General features: G+C 38.6%; 1 protein-coding gene across 1 annotated transcript in view; it reads left to right on the forward strand.

Annotated features, from left to right (window-relative positions):
* Positions 1-5,630: 5,630 nt before the first annotated feature.
* Positions 5,631-21,969, forward strand: part of BCAT1 (branched chain amino acid transaminase 1) — a 100,236-nt gene continuing 83,897 nt past the window's right edge. The window contains exons 1-3 of the mRNA XM_036760660.1: positions 5,631-5,663; positions 6,777-6,959; positions 8,281-8,352. Coding sequence (XP_036616555.1) covers positions 5,631-5,663; positions 6,777-6,959; positions 8,281-8,352 — 288 coding nt within the window. The remainder of the gene's footprint in view (positions 5,664-6,776; positions 6,960-8,280; positions 8,353-21,969) is intronic.

Below are 21,969 nucleotides of genomic sequence, written 5' to 3' on the forward strand. Positions count from 1 at the left end.
TGTAACCTAGATATGACCCATTGGTGGTGGATTAAAAACCTTGACCCAAGGCAGTATGGTTTATATGTGTTCTGTTTAAGGGAATGGACATACGAGAATATTTGGGAGCATTGCACCTTTTGAGGATATTTGGATTCCAGTTGGAAGTCCCTCCCTTCTACCCTACAAAGTCATGTCCTTAGCTGCCTTATAAATATTTCTGGGGTCCCATTAGTCCCAGATTTTTGCACATAGTACTGTTGGTAATTAGAAGAGGATTGCACATTCATTGATGAGATGATTAAACAGACTGACTTCCCTAAGATATAGTAACCGTATATTCTAGTTCTCATTTCCCCCCAAAAGATAATTTTCAGAAGGAATATCTTTTATTAGCTCATATATTGTAGTTTTTAGAGTTAAGAAATACAGTTATTCTATACAAGGGGAAAATGATCCCTTCTTTTTTTTTTTTAAAAAAAAAAGCTGTTTCCTGATTATAAAGAAGACTTAGAAAGGACATTGAAAAAAGAGACCTTCTGGAAGCTGCAGATGAAGAGAATTACAAAGATTTCCCCAGGAAATATACTTGTAGAGGAAGACATTTGCTACCTGTAGAGAGAGGCAACATTGGGAGGCTCATCAGCAGCATATAGTAGTAGCAGATGGAGCCGAGTTCAAGAAGTCCACTAGCCTCTGCCTACAGGTAGCTGAGATTACAGGTATGCATCACCACATCTGGCTACATTCTTTACTGTTAGGTTGGAGCTTTACGCTCCAACATTTTCTGACATTTTAATGCAATTTAATTTTGTATTCTTGATTTTGCATACACTCAATATTCATTGCGAAGTTATACTTAGAAGTCAAGTGTCAACAATATTAGTGGTAATTAGTATTTGTTAATTAAGTCATGTTTTTCATAGAAGAAATTTTTATTTTAAGTGACATAGGTTATAAAAGTTTTTTTTTTAACAGTTAAGTGCTTCTAATATACGACAAGTAGATTTCATTTCTGAGAATACAGATGTCAGTAATAGCTGCAACTATATACTGGCAAAAAAAAATTCTTGAAACTACGTAAGAATTTTGCCCTAGAGCAAATTTAAATCATCATGAGAGATTTTTGTGTGAATGGTGTTCATACTTGTGGCTTGGGAAAAATCTCTCACAAGTATTTCACCTAATTTTTATGAGTATTTTCAATAAAAACTAACCCAATTATAAGCCTTTTTTGTTGTGAAGCAATTGGGGTTAAGTGACTTGGCCAAGGTCACACAGTTAGTAAATAGCAAAGGCCAGATTTGGACTCAGGTTCTCCTGACTCCAGGGCCATGTTTTATCCACTGTGCCAGCTAGCTGCCCCATTTTGATTGATTGATTTATTTTTTGAGGCAATCAGGGTTAAGTGACTGGCCCAGGGCCCAGACTTGCTCATCCACTTTGCCACCTACCTGCCCTATAAGTCATTTATTACTTTAATCAATTTGTAAAGTCATTGTGTTTCACAAGCTATTTAAGCAGAGAGCTAAGATGATTTATCTGAGCACTTTCATGAAATCCAGAGAAAATAAATCAACTGGGAAAAAAAGCCCATAATATATTTTCTGGGCCTTGTAAAAATAATCACTAATTAAACAATATTGAAAAACATTGAGAAGTTACTAGTCCCTTTAGCATATTTTGTGCATTTTTCTTACTAGTTTCCTTACTAGTATAATTTCTCATCCTTTACCACTCACCATTTACTTTACTTTGGCTAGCACTTTTTATTATATAATTTAAGCCATATTTTCTAATATGAATATGCCTCCCCTTGATGAACTTTTATATTAAGCAAACCTAAAAATCTAGAATTTCAAAAGGGAGCAAATCAGGGTAATTATTTGCTTTTCTGCAATATCTGGGAGCTATTTATATTTTTAAGTGATCTAATAAATGTTTTGGTATGTGACAGTGGTTGTGATAATAACGATCTCTCCATTTATACAACCAGAAAGATTAGCAAAGTTCTTATGTCACAACAACCCTAATATGTTAAGTAGCTCAAGGATTACTATCTCCATTTTACAGAGGTAGAAATAGAAACTCAGAAAAGCAAAATGACTTATCTAGTATCCTTCAGCCAGTAACCCTCAGAAGTTAAAACAATATATACACATTTATTTGTTGTTGTTGAGCTGTGTCTGACTCTCCATGATTCCATTTGGGGTTTTCTTGGCAAAGATACTGGAATGGTTTGCCATTGCCTGCTCTAAATAATGAAACTGAGGCAAACAGGGTTAAGTGACTTGTCCAAGGTCACACAGCTAGTAAGTGTCTGAGGATGGATCTGAACTCATGAAGATGAGTCTTCATGACTCCAGGCCGGAAGCTATCCACTGTACCACCTAATCTCACCTTTGTAGTTCATCATTAATTTGTGAACAAGAATATTTGCAGTCTCTGGCACTTAGAAAATGTTTGCCCATCGTAAGTATTTAATAAGTACTTTTTTCATTCATTCATTAAATTACAAACTTCAAGATGGAACCTTTTACACATGAACTTTGGCTATCTCATCTCATATACTCTATATTGAATGGTTGATTTTTTGAAACTAAACATAGTACTTTTACATTTATTCCTGTTAGGTTTTAATCTTGTTATATTAAGAAAGTTTTCCTCACAACACCTCTGTAAGGTAGAATTATATACATGTTGACACATTTATAGATAGTGAAATTTAAGCTCACAAAATGAGGTGATTATGTGCATAGTGCCTTGAAACAGTAGGTGCTTAATAAATGCTTATTGACTGATTGCTCCTGGTCACAAATCTAGTAAATGATGAAAATAGGTCTAGAAACCATGTCTTCTACCTAATACGTGATTGCTCTTTCCACTACAATAGTCTGTCTGCTAGGGTCTTAACAGCTCTTTAAATATTCATTTGTAAACTGACCAAGCTCTTCTAAGAAACAAATAGCTATTTTAATTCTCACCATTTTGTTCAAATTGGTACAACACAAAGAACAACCTCTATGTTTAATTCTGTGTGCTGCTCAAGAAGTTGTTTGAATTAATTTTCCTACTTTGGGTAGAAGATCAAAAAGGGGAGAGGAACACTTCTTTTGGTGGCTAAAACAATGATAACTGTTGAGAAGAAACAGAACTGTTCAATTCTTCTTTTTTTCTTTTTTTTTTTTGCTTCTGTTTTCTCTGCCAAGGAGAATGATCTTTGAACTGCACATCTTTGCCTGTTTGTTCCATTGGTATTTCAAACCCAACATGTCTGTGCGAGCTTATTATCTTTTTCCTTAATCATTCACTTCCTCCAGTAGTTCTGTTGAAGGTAGCACCATCCTCCCAGTCACCCAGATTCCAAATTTCAGTAGTATCCTTAACTCTTTCTCCTCTCTCACACCCCATATCCACTGGCCAAGTCCTGCTAATTCAGTTTCCATAGAATCTCTCAGATCAGTCTCCATTGGTTTTCAGCCAATGCCCTGTCCCTCCCTACTTTAAAGAACACATACCTAAAAAACATAAAAAAGGACAAAAACAAAAACCCAACCCTTTAGTGGCTCATCATTGCCTCAAGGATAAAATACAGACTCCTTAGCCTGCCTTTCAAGGCTCTCTAAAATTCGGCTCCTAGGCTCCTATCTGCTTTTTCTATCTTTTGGATCGTTAATTTTAACTTGTAAGGGAAAAAAGTTAGCAGTCATGAAGACAAGTGCCCATGTTTAAATAATAATAGTAATATTTGTATAGGCCCTATTATGCACCAGGTATTGTGCTAAGGGCTTACAAATATTATCTCATTTGATCCTTGAAACAACCTTGGGAGTTAGCTGCTTTCATCATCACCCCCATTTTACAGATGAAGGAACTGAAGCAAACAGAAATTAAGTGACTTGCCCAAGGTCACGCAGCTGGTAAATGTCTCAGGCTAGATTTAAATTTAGGTCTTTCTGACTCCAGGCAGAGCACTCTATTCACTGTGCCATCTAACTACCTCACTCACAACCAAGTACAGTACTTTACATTTATTCCTACTAGAATTTATCTTGTTACATTTACAAAGTATTTTCCTCATAACAACTCTGAAGAGTGTGGTTTATAAAATTGATGCTCAGAGAAATTAGGTGATTATGTGCACAATGCCTTGAGTTATAGTAGGTGTTTACAAAATGTGTATGGACTGACTGCTCAGGGCCATATATCCAGTAAATAATATAGACTAGGATTAGAACCGTCTTCTTCTAAATAGCAATAAGAATAATGATAGCTAGCATCTAAGTAGCACTAAGTAGCACTGTGCTAAGCACTTTACAATTATTATTATAGAATTTGGTCCACACAACAATCCTGGGAGGGAGTTACTATTATTATCCTCACTTTATAGGTGGGAAAACTGAGGCAAACAAAGTTTAAGGGACATACCCAGGGACACATGACTGGTATGTATTTGAGGTAGGACTTGAAGTCTATCCAGAGCACACCAGCTGCCCCGGAGGATCCCTCTTGGCCTGCTGAGAAGAGGTGGCTTGACCTTATCTTTACAGATAGGGAAGCTGAGGCAAGGAGAGCTGAAGTGAATTGCCCAGAGTCTCTCAACACACATCTGAGGCAGGGTGTATCATCACTCTGTTATATCATATTACTTCTTTTTCACTTATTCCATGTTTTAGCCAAATTGGACTGCTAGCCTTGCCTGGAACTTCACGTTTTATCTCATTTTCATTTTACATTTTCGTGAACTATCATCCATTGCTGGAACATGCTTCATCTTTGGAAATCATTTTTTCTCTTCAAAGACCAGCTCAGGTGCTTTTCTGGATTTTCTAATCCTCTCTCAGCCTTCCCCAGTTGTTAGCGTTTTCTCTCTCCTCAAATTACTTTGTATCAAACTTTTCTTGTTCAGTCATTTCAGTTGTATTAGACTCTGGTACTGGAGTGGTTTGCCATTTCCTTCTCCAGCTCATTTTATGTATATCAAACTTATTTGTATGTATTTTGCATTCCTCTCCCCAGGAAAAGAAAAACTACTACCAGGGCTTAGCACAGTGCCTGGCATGCAGTAAGTGGTTAATAAATACTTTTTAACTGATTACTTGAATTCAAGTACTGGTTTTTTTTTGATTTTGTATCCCCAACCCATTAGCACAGTGCCTTGCATACAGATGATGTTTAATGATTTTTTTCATTTGAATATAAGAGCCAGGTTTGTGTTCATTTTTGGTGGGGGAGGAGGGAAAAGGTAGTCCAGAGAGGAGGAAGTAAGGGAGGAAGAAGTGCACAAGTTGAGGCAAGGTCAACCATCAAAAGGAAACAAGCAGACACTTATAGGTAGATATGGAGATATAAAGGGAGAGATAAACTGATTCTATGGGTTATGAAGATAGTGTTGATCTCATCTTACTAAGCTCATTATAAATAATGAACATTTGTTTATTTTATTTTTGTTTTTGTTAGGGAGGGATGTGACTTTGGATGAATGTACAGTGACTGGTACATAGTAAGCACTTAATTGGATTAGAGGCCAACTGGGATTCATCTAAGAGAGGTTATGGAAATTAAATTAATAGGTGGCAAGTGGATAAGGGGTGTGAGGGAGAGAAAAGTTAAGGCCAACACTGAAATTAAGAACCTGGGTGACTGGAAGGATGGTGGTGCCTTCAACAGAACTATTGGAGGAGGTGAATATAACTATTATTAATAATGATTTAATATGAGCTTATTAAAAAAGTAAACTTTTGTGCTCTTTACTTTGGCTGGGGGGCTGTAGTTTCCAATCTATATTTAAAATACCAATTAGCCCTTTAACCTTTGTTTAAAGCTGTTCAATTGCACTTTATCTTTAAACCCTAGAAGTTCCTGAGCTTTAATTTATTTCTTCAGCAGCAAATGAGAGGTCCAATTAAATGACTTTTCAAGGTTCTTTCTAACTCTAAATCTCCCATCTCACGATTTTATGGGTGATGGAGTAGGGACATGATGATAGTGTCAATGACAGCTCTCCTTTCTATGGCCTGATAAGATTCACAAAGCACTTTCCTCAGAACAACCCTGTGAAACAGGCTGGGCACATATCTTTGTTCCTATTTTACACATGAGGAAATTTAGGTGAAATGACTTACTCAGGATTAGCAGCAATGTCTTAAGTACTAGTTTAAATCCATATAACCCTGGATAGAGGTCAGGCGTTCTTTCTACACCAAGCTACCTCTGATGATAGTTAGATGTGTCCCAACTGCTACAGCCTTTTCCAGATGGCTTCTCTAGCCAGTTCTTAGAGGCTGGGGTTTTGCAATGGGGGCTCCGCATTAAAGGTGTGAGTAGAGAGGGAAGAGGGAATAATTTTTGGCACTCTGCAACTCTTGGAACTGCTTCTTTGAGTTTTGGGCATGTATTAACAGAAGTTAGCGTACCTTGACCATAGTGTCCCATTCCATGCCTTTCTTTTAGCCACATCATTGCACAAAAAAACCTACCAGGCTTTCCCCCGAGCCCCGCCCCCAGGGGCTGCTCAGTCATTGCTAATTTGCTCTGGGTCCTCCTGATGGGGAATGGTTCTGCCCGCTCTCTCGAATCCCTAAGAATGTACGGAGTTGGAGGTAATTTGAGTCTTGGTGATTTCTGGCCAATGATCGCATTCTACGGCTGAGGAGGAAAGAGGCTAAGACGTGCGTCTTTTCCAGCTCACAAGGGACCGGGAGGGAAGGGCTTCATTTGTCTCCTGCGGGTGGAAGGAGGGCATCTGTGCTGTGACCTTCTCGCGCCTTCTTCTTGTCCCTGGCCCCGTGGAGTAGGAGCATCACGCGGCAAGTGGGCCGTGCGCTGCTGGCACCGCTGGTGGCTGCCTGGGGCGCTCGCTCGCTCTAGTTCGGAAGAAGCCTCGTGCTGCAGCAGCTACAGCCGCAGCGCACGGCCATCGCCCTTCAGAACACAGCATGGCCAGCCAACCGGGAGTAGCCGAGGCCGTTTCCTCCCAGGTACATTGGGTAGTGGCATATGAAGTGTGGGGGGGACATGGGGGGGTGATTAGGGAAGATTTAAGCTAGCCCATCTCCCCAGTCATTCTCGCTCTTGCTTTTTGCCTCTCTGATGCAGCCACTCTTACACCCATCCCAGTTTCCCTGCGCTGCATTCACCACGACATCATTTCTTCCACATTTCTTGCCCAGGATGCTCCGCACCCCACCCCCATTCCCCCGCCTCCTTCGGCTCACCCCTTAAAAAGAAAAACCTTTTCCAATTGCCCTCACTTCGCAGCCCCTACAGCAATAAGCAACAAAACTCTGGAATTCTGTGACATCCTTGCTTGTCCACAAGGTTAACGCTGGTGTGTGGGTGGCACCCAGTTAAGCTCCGCTGAAAGCAGCTTTTTGTGGGGGTGGGGTGGGATGGGAACGTGATGAATCTCAGAGGTGGCAGCCAGACGTCCCCCCGGCGGTGCCCAAGCCTCTGGCGTTGTAAAATTTCCCCGCACCTGTCAGCAGCTTTTAGAATTCGGGGCATTGCCTATTGCTTAATTAGGCTCCCTTTCTCCCTCTTCCTCCCCTTTTTCCCTCCTTTCCTTCCACTGTTGCCTGTCAGTCATTGATTAAGGAATCTCGAGATCATTCGATTCCTTTGAAGATATTCCAACCCCACCCCTGAAGAATAATAACCGATTTTATTTGGTTTGGAGTCCTGTTCTGTAAAACGCCTCCTAAAACATCTATTCACTGTCATTGGGTCCACTTTGAAGGTAGGTCTGTCATGGTGTATGTCTTTATTATTGATTTGGTTTCCATGAGGCTGCATTCAAAAGTACTAGCCTGGAGAAAATAGAAGGAAATAGAAAAGCCACCACATCCATTTCCACTCTTTCTATTGTGCTCCAGTGTTCAGAAGACTGAGCCATTCCCAAGAGGATGCTGGTTAAATTATTTAAGACCCTAATTGAAACCATTTATTCTGATATAAGAAAATCAAACACAAATCTGGCTTCAGTAGAGCAAAACTTAAAATGTAACAGTCCTACGGAAGCCAGAAGAAAAACTAAATAAATAATATGGATTGTCCTGGAGTGGTGGCAGCCCTGGTGGATGAGTTGGCAAGATATAGAGTTAGTGGAAACATCACAATTAATATTAGGTGGAAATGAGAAGATAGAACAGGTGTTCAAGGTTTAATTTTGCTTTATATTTCTACTAAATAGTGTTTTCTGATTTTTATGACTCCTTCATGTCTTGATTGTGCTGGGGACTGGAACTGCTGTGAAATTTTTGCTTTGGCTTTAGCTAATTGGATTCTGGTTTCTTCTTTTAGGACTGTAATTATGAATGCTCTAAAGGATGTAGTGGGAGAGGAGAATTAGGGCAAATGGCAGAGACTTTTAAGGTAAGATGCTTCCAAAGGCTAGATATTGGGAATATCACGGTATGCCCAGTTCTTGAGGTGTGAGTACATTTTTTTCCATGCAGTCAAGCAGTAGTTTGGAGTTGCCAACATATATAAACACAAAATCCATCACAGGTCTCAAAATTAAAGTTTTGTTGATTGGAGAGTCAAGTCATTTTGGGTTAACTTATTGAAAATGCTTGAAGTTATGTTTTGCCTAGTTATGTAATGAATCAGATTAAATTAACTCTTGCTAGTTAATCCATGACTCTTCATGACCCCATTTGGGTTTCCTTGGGTTTGCCATTTCCTTCTCCAGATCATTTTACAGATGAGGAAACTGATGCAATCAGGGTTAAGTGACTGTTCAGGGTTACACAGCTAGTAAGTGTCTGAGGCCAGGCCAGATTTGAACTCAGCAACCTGAGTCTTCCTGACTCCAGACATGGTATTCTATCCACTGCACCACCCAGCTGCCACTATTATAAGTCTTAGTTTTAAATTTTAAATAGTATTTTAAAAGCAAAACCATTATTTTTTCCTTTTCCCCCCTTTTTTTCAAATTTTTAACATTTTTAAGGTTTTGAGTTCCAAATGCTATCCCTCCCTTCCTGCTTCCCTCCCTTTTCCCCAAGACTGTAAGCAATCAGATATAGGTTATACATGAGCAGTTATTAAAACATTTCCATATTAGTAATTTTGTAAAAGAAGACTCCAATAAAAGAAAAGAAAGGAAGTGAAAAATAGCATTCTTCAGTCTGTGTTTAATCAATATCATTTCTTTCTCTGGAGGATGATAGTATGCTTCATCATTAGTCCTTTGGGATTATCTTGGATCATTGTGTTATTGAGAATAGCTAAGTCATTCACAATTCTTCACTGAACAGTTTGCTGTTACTATGCACAATATTCTTCTGGTTTTGCTCATTTCACTATGTATCAGTTCATATAAGTCTTTCCAGGTTTTTCTGAAATCATCCTGCTTGTCATTTCTTATAACATGATAATATTACAGTCATAAACCGTAGCTTGTTTAGCCATTCCCCAGTTGATGGGCAAACTTTTGATTTCCAATTCTTGCCACCACAAAGAGAACTGGTATAAATATTTTTGTACAAATAGGTCCTTTTCCCTTTTTTGGATGTCTTTGGAATATAGACCTACTTGCCCTTTTATTTTTAAAGACTTTATCTACCTAATCAGATTTTTTTTGTGAGGATAAAATGAGGAAATGTCTTCTAAATTTAATTGAAAAGTATAAAACACCCTAAAATAATATAGTGGTATTTTACTGACTACTATCAAATGAGAGGCACACCTGAAGTCAGGAAGACTCTTCTTTCTGAGTTCAAAATCTGGCCTCAACATTTGCTAGCTGTGTGACTCTGGGCAAGTCACTTAACTCTGTTTGCCTTAGTTTCTTCATCTGTAAAATGAACTGGAGAAGGAAATGGCAAACTACTCTAATATCTTTGCTAAGAAAACCCCAAGTGGGGTCACCAAGAGTCAGATATGACTGAAAAATGACTGAACAATGAAAAACATATGAGGCCTTCGTTTTAATTTGTTATCTCTCTTAATGTTAGTTTCTACCCAAGGATACCACTAGCACAGGAAGGACAGGATAGGAAAAAAGGTAAAACATTTCATTCCATTTTGCTTTTTTCTTAAGCAACTTTATTTAAAGAAAAATAAAATGGTTGGGTATGAGAATCTAATATTACCAATTAGTATTTGTAATTAACTGTGAATTGTAAACATGTGAGATATTCTTGTTTATCTCTGGTTGCAGTGAATAACTGAAATATGGCAAGCTTCTGTAACACTCCATTACTTATTATAATGTTATAGTAGTAATGCTAATTATAATGTTATTCATTTAAGGGGTGCTCAAGAAAAATCTGATGGTATTAAACATACCAAGTCTTAGATCCAGGACACCTTGGGGATGGAAAATAAACATTCTTCTGTGGAATTCAAATTCATGACATACAACAATGAAAAGAACTTAAGGGAAGCAGAGAGAACTAACAGTTTGAGGAACTCTTAGAGGTCACCTAGTTCAAATGCCTAATTTTGCAAAAAAAAAAAGTACCTAGTATTCAGAGAATAAAATGAAATACTAGCTAGACAGAATTAATGGCAGATTTGAATATGAATGTAGGTCTTCTACAGATTTCTATTCAGGTATTTTCATCACATCACTTTACTTTGTGGCCTTGGTGATTCTGTCTCTGTCTCTGCCTCTTTGCCTCTCTCTTTCTCTCTCTTTCTCCATACAGACATATATACATAGAAATGTATACATATATGTGTATGTGTGTATATATTTATATATACATATATATACACACCAGTGTGTTTTCAATCAAGAGCCCTTTTTTTGCCATGTGTTTTCCCCAGCACTTTCTTTTCATAGCATCTGATTACCCAACCATTCATGATGAAATAGTAAAAATTTTATTTCTTATATAGCCTGCTTTGCCAATATTTTCCCTGTGATTTCACAGTCCACTCATTTCGACATTCCAAATTTTTCCAGAAGCATATGGCAACAAGCATGTACACTGTAATCTGAGCAAAGCACTTGAAGCATCTGAAAGAGATAGATTAATTATACAGGAGAAAATATCTTATTACAACTACTTTGAACTAGGGAAGGAAAACTTAGGATGTTTGAACTAGAAAAAGTGAATTTAAGAGAGAATCTAGTCCAACCCACTAATTTTGCAGACTATGAAAAAGAGGTGGAGAAAGTTAAATTGACTTGCTTGAAATTAAATAACCAATAAGTGACAGTCAGGATTGCAACTATGGATTCCAAACCCACTGTTCTTTCTCCTATATACCTTGTTGAAGTGTAGGCAAAAAGAACATCATGACTTTTAAGAACACTAATAAAAAGAAATACCCCAGATTTAGAACTGGAAAGGAGCTAGGAATTCATCTAAGTCAATTGCCTCATTCCACAGATCAGGAAATTGAAACCCAGAGAGTTGAATGACTTGCTTAAGGTAATATGGTTAGTAAATAGCAAAGCCCAGGTAGTCCAACTCCAAACTTAGTACTCTGGGCCTGGAGTCAGGAAGACCTGCGTTCAAACTTGGTCTTAGACTGATTAGCTGTGTGACCCTGGGCAAGTCATGTAACCTCTGTTTGCCTCAGTTTCCTTGACTGTAAAATGGGGGTAATAGCACCTACCTTCCAGGGCTGTTGTGATGATCAAATGAGATATTTGTAAAGTGCTTTGTACAATGCTAGGCATATAGTAGGGACTTAATAAATACTTGTTTTCTTCCCTGTCTTCGCTATTCTGCATTAAAAGTAACATGCAGTTTTTAAAAAGAGGTAAATGATCGCTTGAAAACTCATGAAGCATTATATCTTTTCCCGAGAGTTTAAAAGTGACTTTGCTGTCCTTCGGTGAATGTTTTTGGTTTGCTTTTGAGTTTAACCAAAGAATGTAAGCTATTTATTTTGTTTTATTTTATTCTTAAACAGTGTCTTTTTTGAGCTCTGATATGATTCTGTAGTATATAGTCTTCAGGACTGCAGGAGACTATGCCAATAAAGGGAACTGCAATTTTGGACCAAATTCTAAAATCATATCCAGATCCACCTCTCCTTAGGAGGTCTTCCTTCAAGTGTAACTGAAAAAAATGTCATCTCCCCATGATAGCTTCCTCCCTGCATTAAGGATCTCTTTCTCTGTATGTCACATGATACTTTCCTTTGCATGAATCTAATGTATTACTTTTGTACTGTTAGCAATTTCTGTGTCTATTCCCCCACAGAATACAAACTAAATGGAAGTGACTCTGCTTTTTTTTTTTAACCTTTATATCCATAGCACTTAAAACAGTGCTTTGCATACAGCAGTTGCTTAATAAGCCTTTGTTGAACTGAATGTAGGACGAGCTACAGGAAAGTAGAGATTTACAAAACAGATCAGTTTTCTAATTTATGAATAGATTATTTTAATTATTTGTTTCCAAAAGGAGGCACAAAATGATTCTTTTATGTAGCATATTTTTCTAATGGATTTCAAATGTGGTTTGATTATTCTCTGACCTGTGATCTAGACTAAAGTTTTAGAAACTTAACATGGGCCCATACGGTGTAATGGAAAGGAACCTGAATTTGGAGTTAGGTTTAGTTTCTTAGTGCTGCTGTTAACTAATCTCTGGCATCTGTACAAGACATTTAGCCTGCTCTCAGTTTCCTAGCTTCCTGACCCTGGATAAATTACTGAACCTCTTCTTGCCTGTTTCTTCCTCTATAAAAGTGAGGCTAATAGCAACATCACCCTACCTTCCAGGATTTTTGTGAGAATAAAAAGACATTTGTAAAGCACTTTGTAAAACTTAAAGTGCTATGTAAAAGTTAATGAATTCTACATATTTATTTATTAATGGTTTAAGGGGACAGTCTTGCTCTGGGAATGATGATTGGACCGAGGTTCATATTATCATAATAAAAACAACTTTCACTTACAGAATGATGTTAGGTTTACCAAGCAGTTTCTTCACTGAAGATCTGTGGGGTAGATTGGCAGTATTCTTATCCCTACTTTACAAACTGCAGGACAAAGTTAATCTGACATATTTAATGATATGCATAACATTTACTGAGCTGCATGGTGACTGTGCATAGATGGAAAGCAGTACAAATAAATGCATACAATTAGAATCATTTTTTTTTTGCACAGCCAAACCAAGCCTTTCTGGGTCCAGCTCTGGGGAGGGAAGAGGATAATAGGGCTGATTAGAATACTTCTCTGCTGTGCCATAAGAGCAAACTTCCCAAAGAGAGTGGATTCCCTTAACTCCTTCAGTATAAGATTGATTTGGAATGAAAGCTCTGCAATGAAACAATGGCTCCTATCCCCTTTTCTTCAGACTCAGAAAAAAGATGGGAAATTATATGAAGTGGGAAACTGTTCTGAGTCCCTCTCTGAAACCCACCAAGAAGAGATTCTTTTATTTTGTTAAGCAGACACCTGATAAAGAGCAGGGAATAGAGGTATTGTTTCATTGGATTGTAGATTGGACTCATTGACTTTTAGGGCGCCTTCCCATTAAAAGCTTCACTTATATCTTAACTTCAAATGTAGTGCCAGGTGTTAGGAAATCAATCTGACAATGTAAATCCACTATGGGAATAGGCATTTTGATGGGGGTGGGAGGTGAAAGGGATGTTTCTGGCTATATTAAGGTTATTTGCAAGTATACATTAAAGTAGGGGTGGGGATGTGTAGGGTAAGAGAAAATAGAATGAAGACAGCATTATTGGGCTCTGGGCGTGGGGAGGTGAAAGGGAGATTTTGCAGAGAGGGTAGCAAGAAGTGATTGAGAACCGGGGCCAAAAAGGGGATTAGGATGTTTTCAATGATAAATTTCACATAAAAATTTTGACCAGAGCAATTTAATTTCCCTCTTTTTATTTGAGGGTGAGTACATTTGTTTTGAATGTCTGTGCGTTAAAGGTAGTTTGTTGAATGAATACGTATTACGTATAGTATCTTCAGATAGAGGGACCAAACCATATACCTTTCATAGAAATCTAAGGACTCAATGTGGTGGGGGGAAGAGAAGTAATTTAGGGCCTTTCTTTAAAGCATATTGCTCAGAATCACAGAATCTTAGAGGTGAAAGGGACCTCAGATGTTATCCAGTATAACCTACAGGAATAGGAATTTCCTCCACAACTGCCCTGACGAGTGATCATATACCTCCAATTGAAGATATTCAGTGATGAAGAGCTCGTTACCTTCTAAGTCAGTCAGCCAATAAACATTTATTAAATGCCCACTATATGTTAGGCACTGTGCTAAGTGCTGGGGATACAAAGAGAGGCAAAAACCAGCCTCTGCTCTCAAAGATCTTACAGTCTAATGGGGGATACAATGTGCAAACAACTATGTACGAACAAGTTGTATACAGAATAAATTGGAGATGTTCAATAGAGAGAAGGCACTAGCCAGGAGAAAAGAATTGGGAATATTTTAGCCAAGACTTGAAGGAAGCTAGGGAAGCTAGGAGATTGAGATGAATAGAGAGAGAATTCCAGGCATGGTCACTTGATAGCCCTCATCACTTTAGTGCAGCTTTTATTTTTAGGAATTTTTTTTCTTCTCAGAATTGAGCTGAAATCTACCTTTCTGTGACTTCTGCCCATTGTTTCTAGTTCTAGGGGCAGCTAGGTGGTGCAGGGAGTAGAGCACCATCCCTGGAGTCAGGAGGACCTGAGTTCAAATCCAGCCTCAGACACTTGACACATTTACTAGCTGTGTGACCTTGGGCAGGTCACTTAACCACAATTGCTTTGCCTTCTTCCCTCAGAAAAAGAAAAAAGATATACAGTTTCTAGTTCTGCCCTCTGGGGTCAAATAGAAGAATAAATTTAATACTTCTCCCACTGGATAACCTGTCAGATACTTGAAGATACCTATCAGGTTTCATCTAAGTCTTGTCTTGTCCAAACATCATCACTTCATTCAACAAATTCTCACATGCTGTGATCTCTAGTCTCCTTACCTTCTGGGTTGCTCCTCTGTGGATCTTCTACCTCTGAAACAGGAGTGACTCATTTCTTGTTCTGTCCCTTTGTCTACCTAACGTTCACTGGAGGAGCCCGACCTACTGTAAAAACCCCAGGTCAGATGATGTCTTTGGTTTTGGTTTATGAATATAGTGTAATATCCTTACCCGTTAACTAATTTTTAAGCAAACATATCCTGCTCTGGCTTCCTCAGTGTCCTTACTTATGCCATTCCCTGTGCCTAGAAATGTCTTTGCTTCCTTTCTTCACCTCGCCCCCATCTACCCATTAATTTTTTTTATCTATCTTAGAGCTAAAAAAAGAACCACAAAATTCAACTACCTGATCTGAAGCATAAATTCTATTTATAAAATCCTTAATAAATTATATTTATGAAGTTGTCACCCATCCTTTTGCCCAAGGGTCTTCAGTACTTAGGAACCCCCTACTCCCCAAATTTGACCATGCTACTTTCAGATAGTTCTAATTATTGGGAAGTTTTTCTAAATTTCTAAGTCTAGCTTTGCCTTTCTGGAACTTCCTGGTTTTTCTAATACTTTGGAGCAAGTAGCAAAAGTCCAGTTTTTCTCTCATTCGGATGCTTGAGGAAAGCTTACATATTCCACCTAAATTTAGGTTTGAATGTCCTCATTCCCTCAAGGGGTTTTAAAACCCCCTCATAATCCTGCTTGTCCTTCTTTGTTCAAGTTCTAGGCACTCCATGTTGCAACTAAAGAGTGACACCCAAGAGTTCCAGTAAGATAGCTGCATGAGTCATCAACAAGTCTAGCCTCCCTTCATCATCTCAGAATAGTAACAGCTATGTCAAAGAAGATTAAAAAGGATGCCACCCTCGCCCCCTCCAAAAGCAGTAAAGAATTCTCATAGGGAAGAAATGAATAAGAAAAAAGAGGCCCCAGTACAATCAATCAACAAGCATTTTTGTCTACTTTATGCTAGACATTGTGGTTACAATTTAAAAAAGCAGACAGACTGTCTGCTTTCAAGGAGAGCATTCTCCTGGAGGGAAACAGCGTGGTCCCAGATAAGTACCTAGAGGATATAGGATAGAGTTCTAATAGGTGAAGATGAGAAAGAAGAACATTTCAGTCTCAAGGCTCAGTCTGTAAAAAACAAACAAACAAACAAACAAAAAACCAAGGAGGTAAGGGATAGAATGTCCTGTATGGGGAGCAAACAAGTAAGCAAGAGTTCAGAGTGTGTGAGGACTTGGAAAGTGTATTCAGGCCAGATGGATAGTCTGGAGCAAGATTGTGGAGGGCTTTAGAATTCAAGACTATTTTGGCCTTGGGGTAGTGGGGAGGAATGTCAATTTGGCAGCTCTGTGGAAGAGAGACTGAAGGGGGAGAGATGAATGTAAAGAGGCTGTTTAGGAGGCTATTAAAACAACTCTAAGGAAAGCTGATGAGGACCAGGACTAGAGTACTTGTTGCGTGAGCTGGAAAAAAGGAAAAAAGATTCAAGAGATGTTGAGGAGGTAGAATTGCTAGAACTCTGTGATGTACCGCTGCATGACAGCACATGGATGATGCATTTGCAGGAGGAAGGAATGGATTGACAGGTAGGAAGAGAACCATAATAAATATGTCACACAAAAGCCCAGGGAGGAGAGGATGTTCAGAAGTGGGCTGATCTACAACATCATATGCTTTGGAGAGGTCAAGAAGGGTGTAGAGCAAGAAAAGACCTTAAATATAGAGTGATCATTGGTGACCTTGGAGAGAGCTGTTTCAGTGAAACTTTCAGGACAAATGAATGGGAGGTGAAGAAATGGAGACATGTATAGACAGTTTTTTATTGCGATTTAGATGTGAAAAGGCAGAACGGTAAAAAAAAAACAAAACCCGAAACTTAAGGATGTAGTTGTTTTTTCTTTAAGGGTGAGGGAGATCTAGGCAGCAGGGAAAGAGCCAGTGGGTAAGGAGGGGTCAGCCATTAGGGGCTCATGTCGATCAGGATTGTTTGTCCTTCCTTTTCAATGAGAACCGTGACATCAGGGAAATGATGACCTGACTTGCACTTGACTATGATTTGGGTGAGGGAGGGCTGTTCAAGGTCACCAGCCTCACTTTTTCCTCCAGAACCATCTGGATCCAGTGACCAGATCAGGATGACCAGAGATGACCCAGAATGCAGTGGGAAACCCTAGACATTTTAGGCTAAGGCCTTTTCATGTACTCACTTAGAGTGAGGTAACGCCTATTCAGTGAATAGGCATCTTTAAGAAGTGAGTCAAGGGATGGCCCCTTTAATTAGAAAAAAGATTAAAAAAAAATCAAGCTGGGAGGGGAAGACCCTTGGGGTTGGTGTTCCAAAGAGAAACAGTTACTATTGACATTCACTGTAAGCCAGGAGGGCCCAAAATTCAGCCATTAAGTGGAGCGTGGGCAGGGACCTATTGTGGTCCAATTTATAGAAGGATTACCATTGGCAAAGATAAGGGCCGTGTCTTCTGAAATGAGCAAAGGAGGATAGGGGGATGCCTATCCCAAGCATGCGAAGATTTCCCCGTTGGAATGGGGAATAAGTTGTTCTAGTGCCCATGAAGGCAACTGAAGCAGGTGCTGTGGAACGATTAGAGTTTGGTCAGACATTGAAGACACCAAAGTCATCCACTGCATCCCTGGACTGCAATGTCTTGACTTTTGCTTTGCCACTGGACTGTGATAACTCTGGAAGAGAGAGTGAGGCTGCCGGCTTTGTCTAACTCTGTCTCACTTAAGACCTGTGATGTCATTGGTCCTCTTAAAAAAAATGAAGGGATAACAACAACAACAAAGAAGGATAGGGTGTGGGATGCTGTTAAGATACCTGAAAGTGTTGAATTGGGAAGGAGAGGGAACTTGTGACGGATAGCCCACATTTTTTCGGTGAAGTATGAGTTTAGATGCTCTGTTTAGAGGGAGGGTGAGGTGATTGTGTTGGTGTCTTGAAAAAAAAAGGTTTGAAATAGTCACTTCTGGAACCCAAGGAAAGAATAAGACTGTGACATCAGATGTACCTCTGAAAGAGAGAATAGACTATTGCAGGACGGCCTCTGTTATAGGAGCTTTAGTACAGAAACTTTTGGGAAAACTAGATTGTAGGTTGTCAGGAACAGAGATTAGATTAGCATCTTATACTATATATATTTCTACAAGTGTAGAAATAATCTAAGTATAAAAATCAGAAGAGAATGGACAGTCACATTTCTCATATTTACGGATAGGAGATACTACCAGTATCTCCTACCAGTATGACAGAGAGAATATTATAAAAAGACAAAATAGATGATTTCCATTGTTGGGTTTTGTTGTTGTTGAGTCATTTTTCAGTCCTGTCCAACTGCTCGTGATTGGCGGAGATGCTGGAGTGGTTTGCCATTTCTTTCTGCAGCTCATTTTGCAGATGAGGAAACTAAGGCAAACAGGGTTAAGTAACTTTCCCAAGGTCACACAGCTAGTAAGTGTCTGAGGTGGGATTTGAACTCTGGTTTTCCTGACTCCAGGCCCAGCTCTCTATCCACTGTGCCACCTAGCTGATGATTTCTGTTACTTAGCATGTTAAAAAAATATTTTGTTGATGTCTTTTACATACGTTTCTATAGACTCTCCTCCTTCATCTCCAGAACTGAAGGGAGCTTGTAACAAACAAATACAATTAAGCAACACCAAGCAATATTGTGACCTTGACTGACTATAACATTCTGCCCTAGAATCCCTGACCCCCTGTGAAGGGGGTGGGGCATATATGAGTCAGTATCTATTTTCCGAGACCAGCATTTTTTAAAGTTGCTTATAGCTTGGCTTTTTCTTTTTGCACATATGGGGCCCTTCCTTTGTGCATTTGACCTCTTTGGGATATGTGCATAATACTGATACCGCTGGTCAAAGGTTATGTACAGTTTAATGACTTTATGAATGTAGCTCCAAATGACTGTTCAGAATAATGGGATAATTTCACAGCTCTTCTAACAATGCATTAGTGTCAGTTGTCCCATAGTTACACTAACCAAAACACTGTTACTGATAGCAAATGCAACATTCCCTACCCAGAGTTCTCCACCTCTCTAGGGAAGTGAGGAAGGAGTAACTTCTCATCTATTTTCCATGGCTAAGTTTGGCAATTGTAATTATACAAGTGTAGTGTCACTGTTCTTTTCATTTACATTACTGTAGTCATTATAAATATTGACATCCTGGTTTTATTTCCTATACTTTGCATCAGAAGACACATTTGTCATTTCTTCTAGTGTAGTAATGCTGTATCATGTTTATGAATCACAATTTGGCAGACAGTTTTAGGTGGTTTTATTTAACTGTTTAGGAGCAATGTACTTTGGTTTTGGTGGTGGTGGTGGGGTATTCATTGAGAAGTACCTGCTATGTCAGAATAAAAAAAATATCAATAAGAACAGATGGAGTATTATTAGGTTCATTATTGTAACTAACCTTCCTTCCAGGACCTTGTTCCTGACAGAATGGGCCTAGTTGTACTTTAAAAAAAATAATTAATCTATTTTTCATTTTCAACATTCACTTCCATAACCTTTTGAGTTTTAATTTCCTCCCCCTATCCTTCCCCCTCCCCAAGATGGCTTTATATCTATGTATATATACATATACATACATACATATGTCTATGTGTGTATGTATATGTATATGTTATCTTCTACCTGAGGAAAGAGAATTAGTTTAGCAATATGTAATTTACTTCCACTGATGCTATGCTAAGTAAAGAGTCTTTATTTCCTTGTGTTTTACACACACACATACACACACACAGGCTTTACATATACATTCATATTAAACATATTTTCACGTTAGTCATGTTGCAAAGAAGAATTAGGAACAATGGGAAGAACCTCGAGAAAGAAGAAGAAACAAAACAACAGTAAAAAAAAAAAGGGGCAAATAGTATGCTTCCATTGGCATTCAGACTCCATAGTTCTTTGTCTGGATGTGCTTACCATTTTTCATTATGGGTCTTTTGGAGTTGTCTTAGATCCTTACATTGCTGAGAAGAGCCAAGTCTATCAAAGTTAGTCATCACAAAGTGTGACTGTAGCTATGTACAATGTTCCCCTGGTTCTGCTCCCCTCACTCAGCATCAGTTCATATGAATCTTTCCAGATTTTTTTGAAATCCAACTGCTCATCATTTCTTGTAGCACAATAGTATTCCATTACATTCATATACCACAACTCGTTAAGCCATTCCCCAATTGATGGGTATCCCCTCAATTTCCAATTCTTGGCCACCACAAAAAGAGCTGCTATAAATATTTTTGTATATGTGGGTCTGTTTTCTATTTTTATCATCCCTTTGGGATACAGACCCTAGGTGTACTTAAAAATTTTTTTCTTTGACTTAAAAAATTCTAAACTTAAACACCAAATAAAATGAACATTTCTATATACATAGTAGAACAGAAAAAGAGGATTGTACATGCAACTGCAAATTTCTGTTATGTACAGTTTGCTTTCATTTTAAAGTTTATAGTATATCCAGTATGTAACTTTCAAAGCGGTCTGTCCTGCTTATCTGTGATTCCTTCTGACCTTTCTTCTGTTCTTTTCTGTTCATTAAAAAATGTTGCAAAGACCCTCTTTTTATCATTTTTCTTTTGGCAACCTTATCTCTAGTTTTTCCTTCCTCCTACCCACCTTCACATTGCAAAAAACAAGACAGGCAGAACCCTTGTAACACATAGGTAAACAAATTCCCTTTATTGATTATGTTCCAAAATGTCCATCTAATTTTGCATTTTGAGTCCATCTCTAGGTACATTTTTTTGAAAATCATTTATCTGGTGTGCTACTCCCACCCATGTGGAACCTAGGAACTATAGTATCAGATACTTCCCTAAGTGTCTAGCAGCTCCCTTTATAATCCTTGCAACTCACTAGGCTTCAAAAACATAGAAGAGGTTTCAGAGACATATAATAAAAGAAAAAGAAAGAATTCACAACTGACCCATAGAAAGCTGAGAAACTGTTTCTCTCCAGGGATTTGTAGAAAACCTGTGACTTAGCAGCAGTAAACTTTGTGGGGCTCCAGCAAAGATCAGGGAGGATTTTTGTGCTGTACCTTCATGTTTCTTTAGTGAATTGCCCTCTCAAAATGTTGCTTTTTCCAGGGGTTCATCATCTCTGGGTGGCTTCTCCACTGATGTTTAACTCTTCTGTGATCCACAGGGCCACAGGGTTTTCTAAGATTCCTGTCTTCATTCTTTTCTAATGCTCTGACTTCTTTCCTTGCTTTGTGCTGTTTCTCAGAAGCTTTACCTAAAAGCATGAGTGTAAGGCAGAGAGAGGAGCAGTGTTGGTCCCTATTGGTGCATGCAAATGTTTTGAAGTTTTATGAGTTACACATGAATAGATCGTTTCCCATTTTCTTGGTCACCATCTCTAGTTGTAAAACCTTATCCTGGCCTTGCCTCTAAGTCATCTTCTGCCTGGGGAGGGAGGATCAGTTTAGCAATATGTAATTTACTTCCACTGATGTAAAGTATGCTAAGTAAAGAGTCTTTATTTCCTTGTGTTACGGACTGTTTCAGCCCCTCAGTGGTGATTACCATGATTTCTGATACGTGAAGCTTTTTGTTGTTGTTGTTCAGTCATTCAATAGTGTCCCAACTCTTTGTGACCACATGGTCCATAGCACTCCAGGCCCTTCTGTCCTCCACCATCTCCAGAAGTCTGTTCAAGTTCATGTTCATTGTTTCTATGATAACTATCTGTCTGGCTCATCCCTTGACATCCTCTTTTCCTTTTGCCTTCAATCTTTCCCAACATCAGGGTCATTGGAAAAGACCTAATGAGTCCTACCTTCTCATTTTGTGGCCAAAGTATTTAAGTTTCAGCTTTAATATTTGTCCTTCCAATGAATAGTCTGAATTAATTTTTTTAGGTATTTACTGATTTCATTTCCTTGCTATCTAAAGCATTCTCAGAAGTCTTAATACTGTCCCTCTTATTCCGTATAACCAACCAATTACCAAATCTTGCGGTTTATACTTTCACAACATCATTCACCTCTAATCCATTTTCTCTGCTTAGCCACCCTCAGCTCTCAC

This window comes from Trichosurus vulpecula, chromosome 5 (assembly GCF_011100635.1).
Source record: "Trichosurus vulpecula isolate mTriVul1 chromosome 5, mTriVul1.pri, whole genome shotgun sequence".
NCBI lineage: Eukaryota > Metazoa > Chordata > Mammalia > Diprotodontia > Phalangeridae > Trichosurus > Trichosurus vulpecula.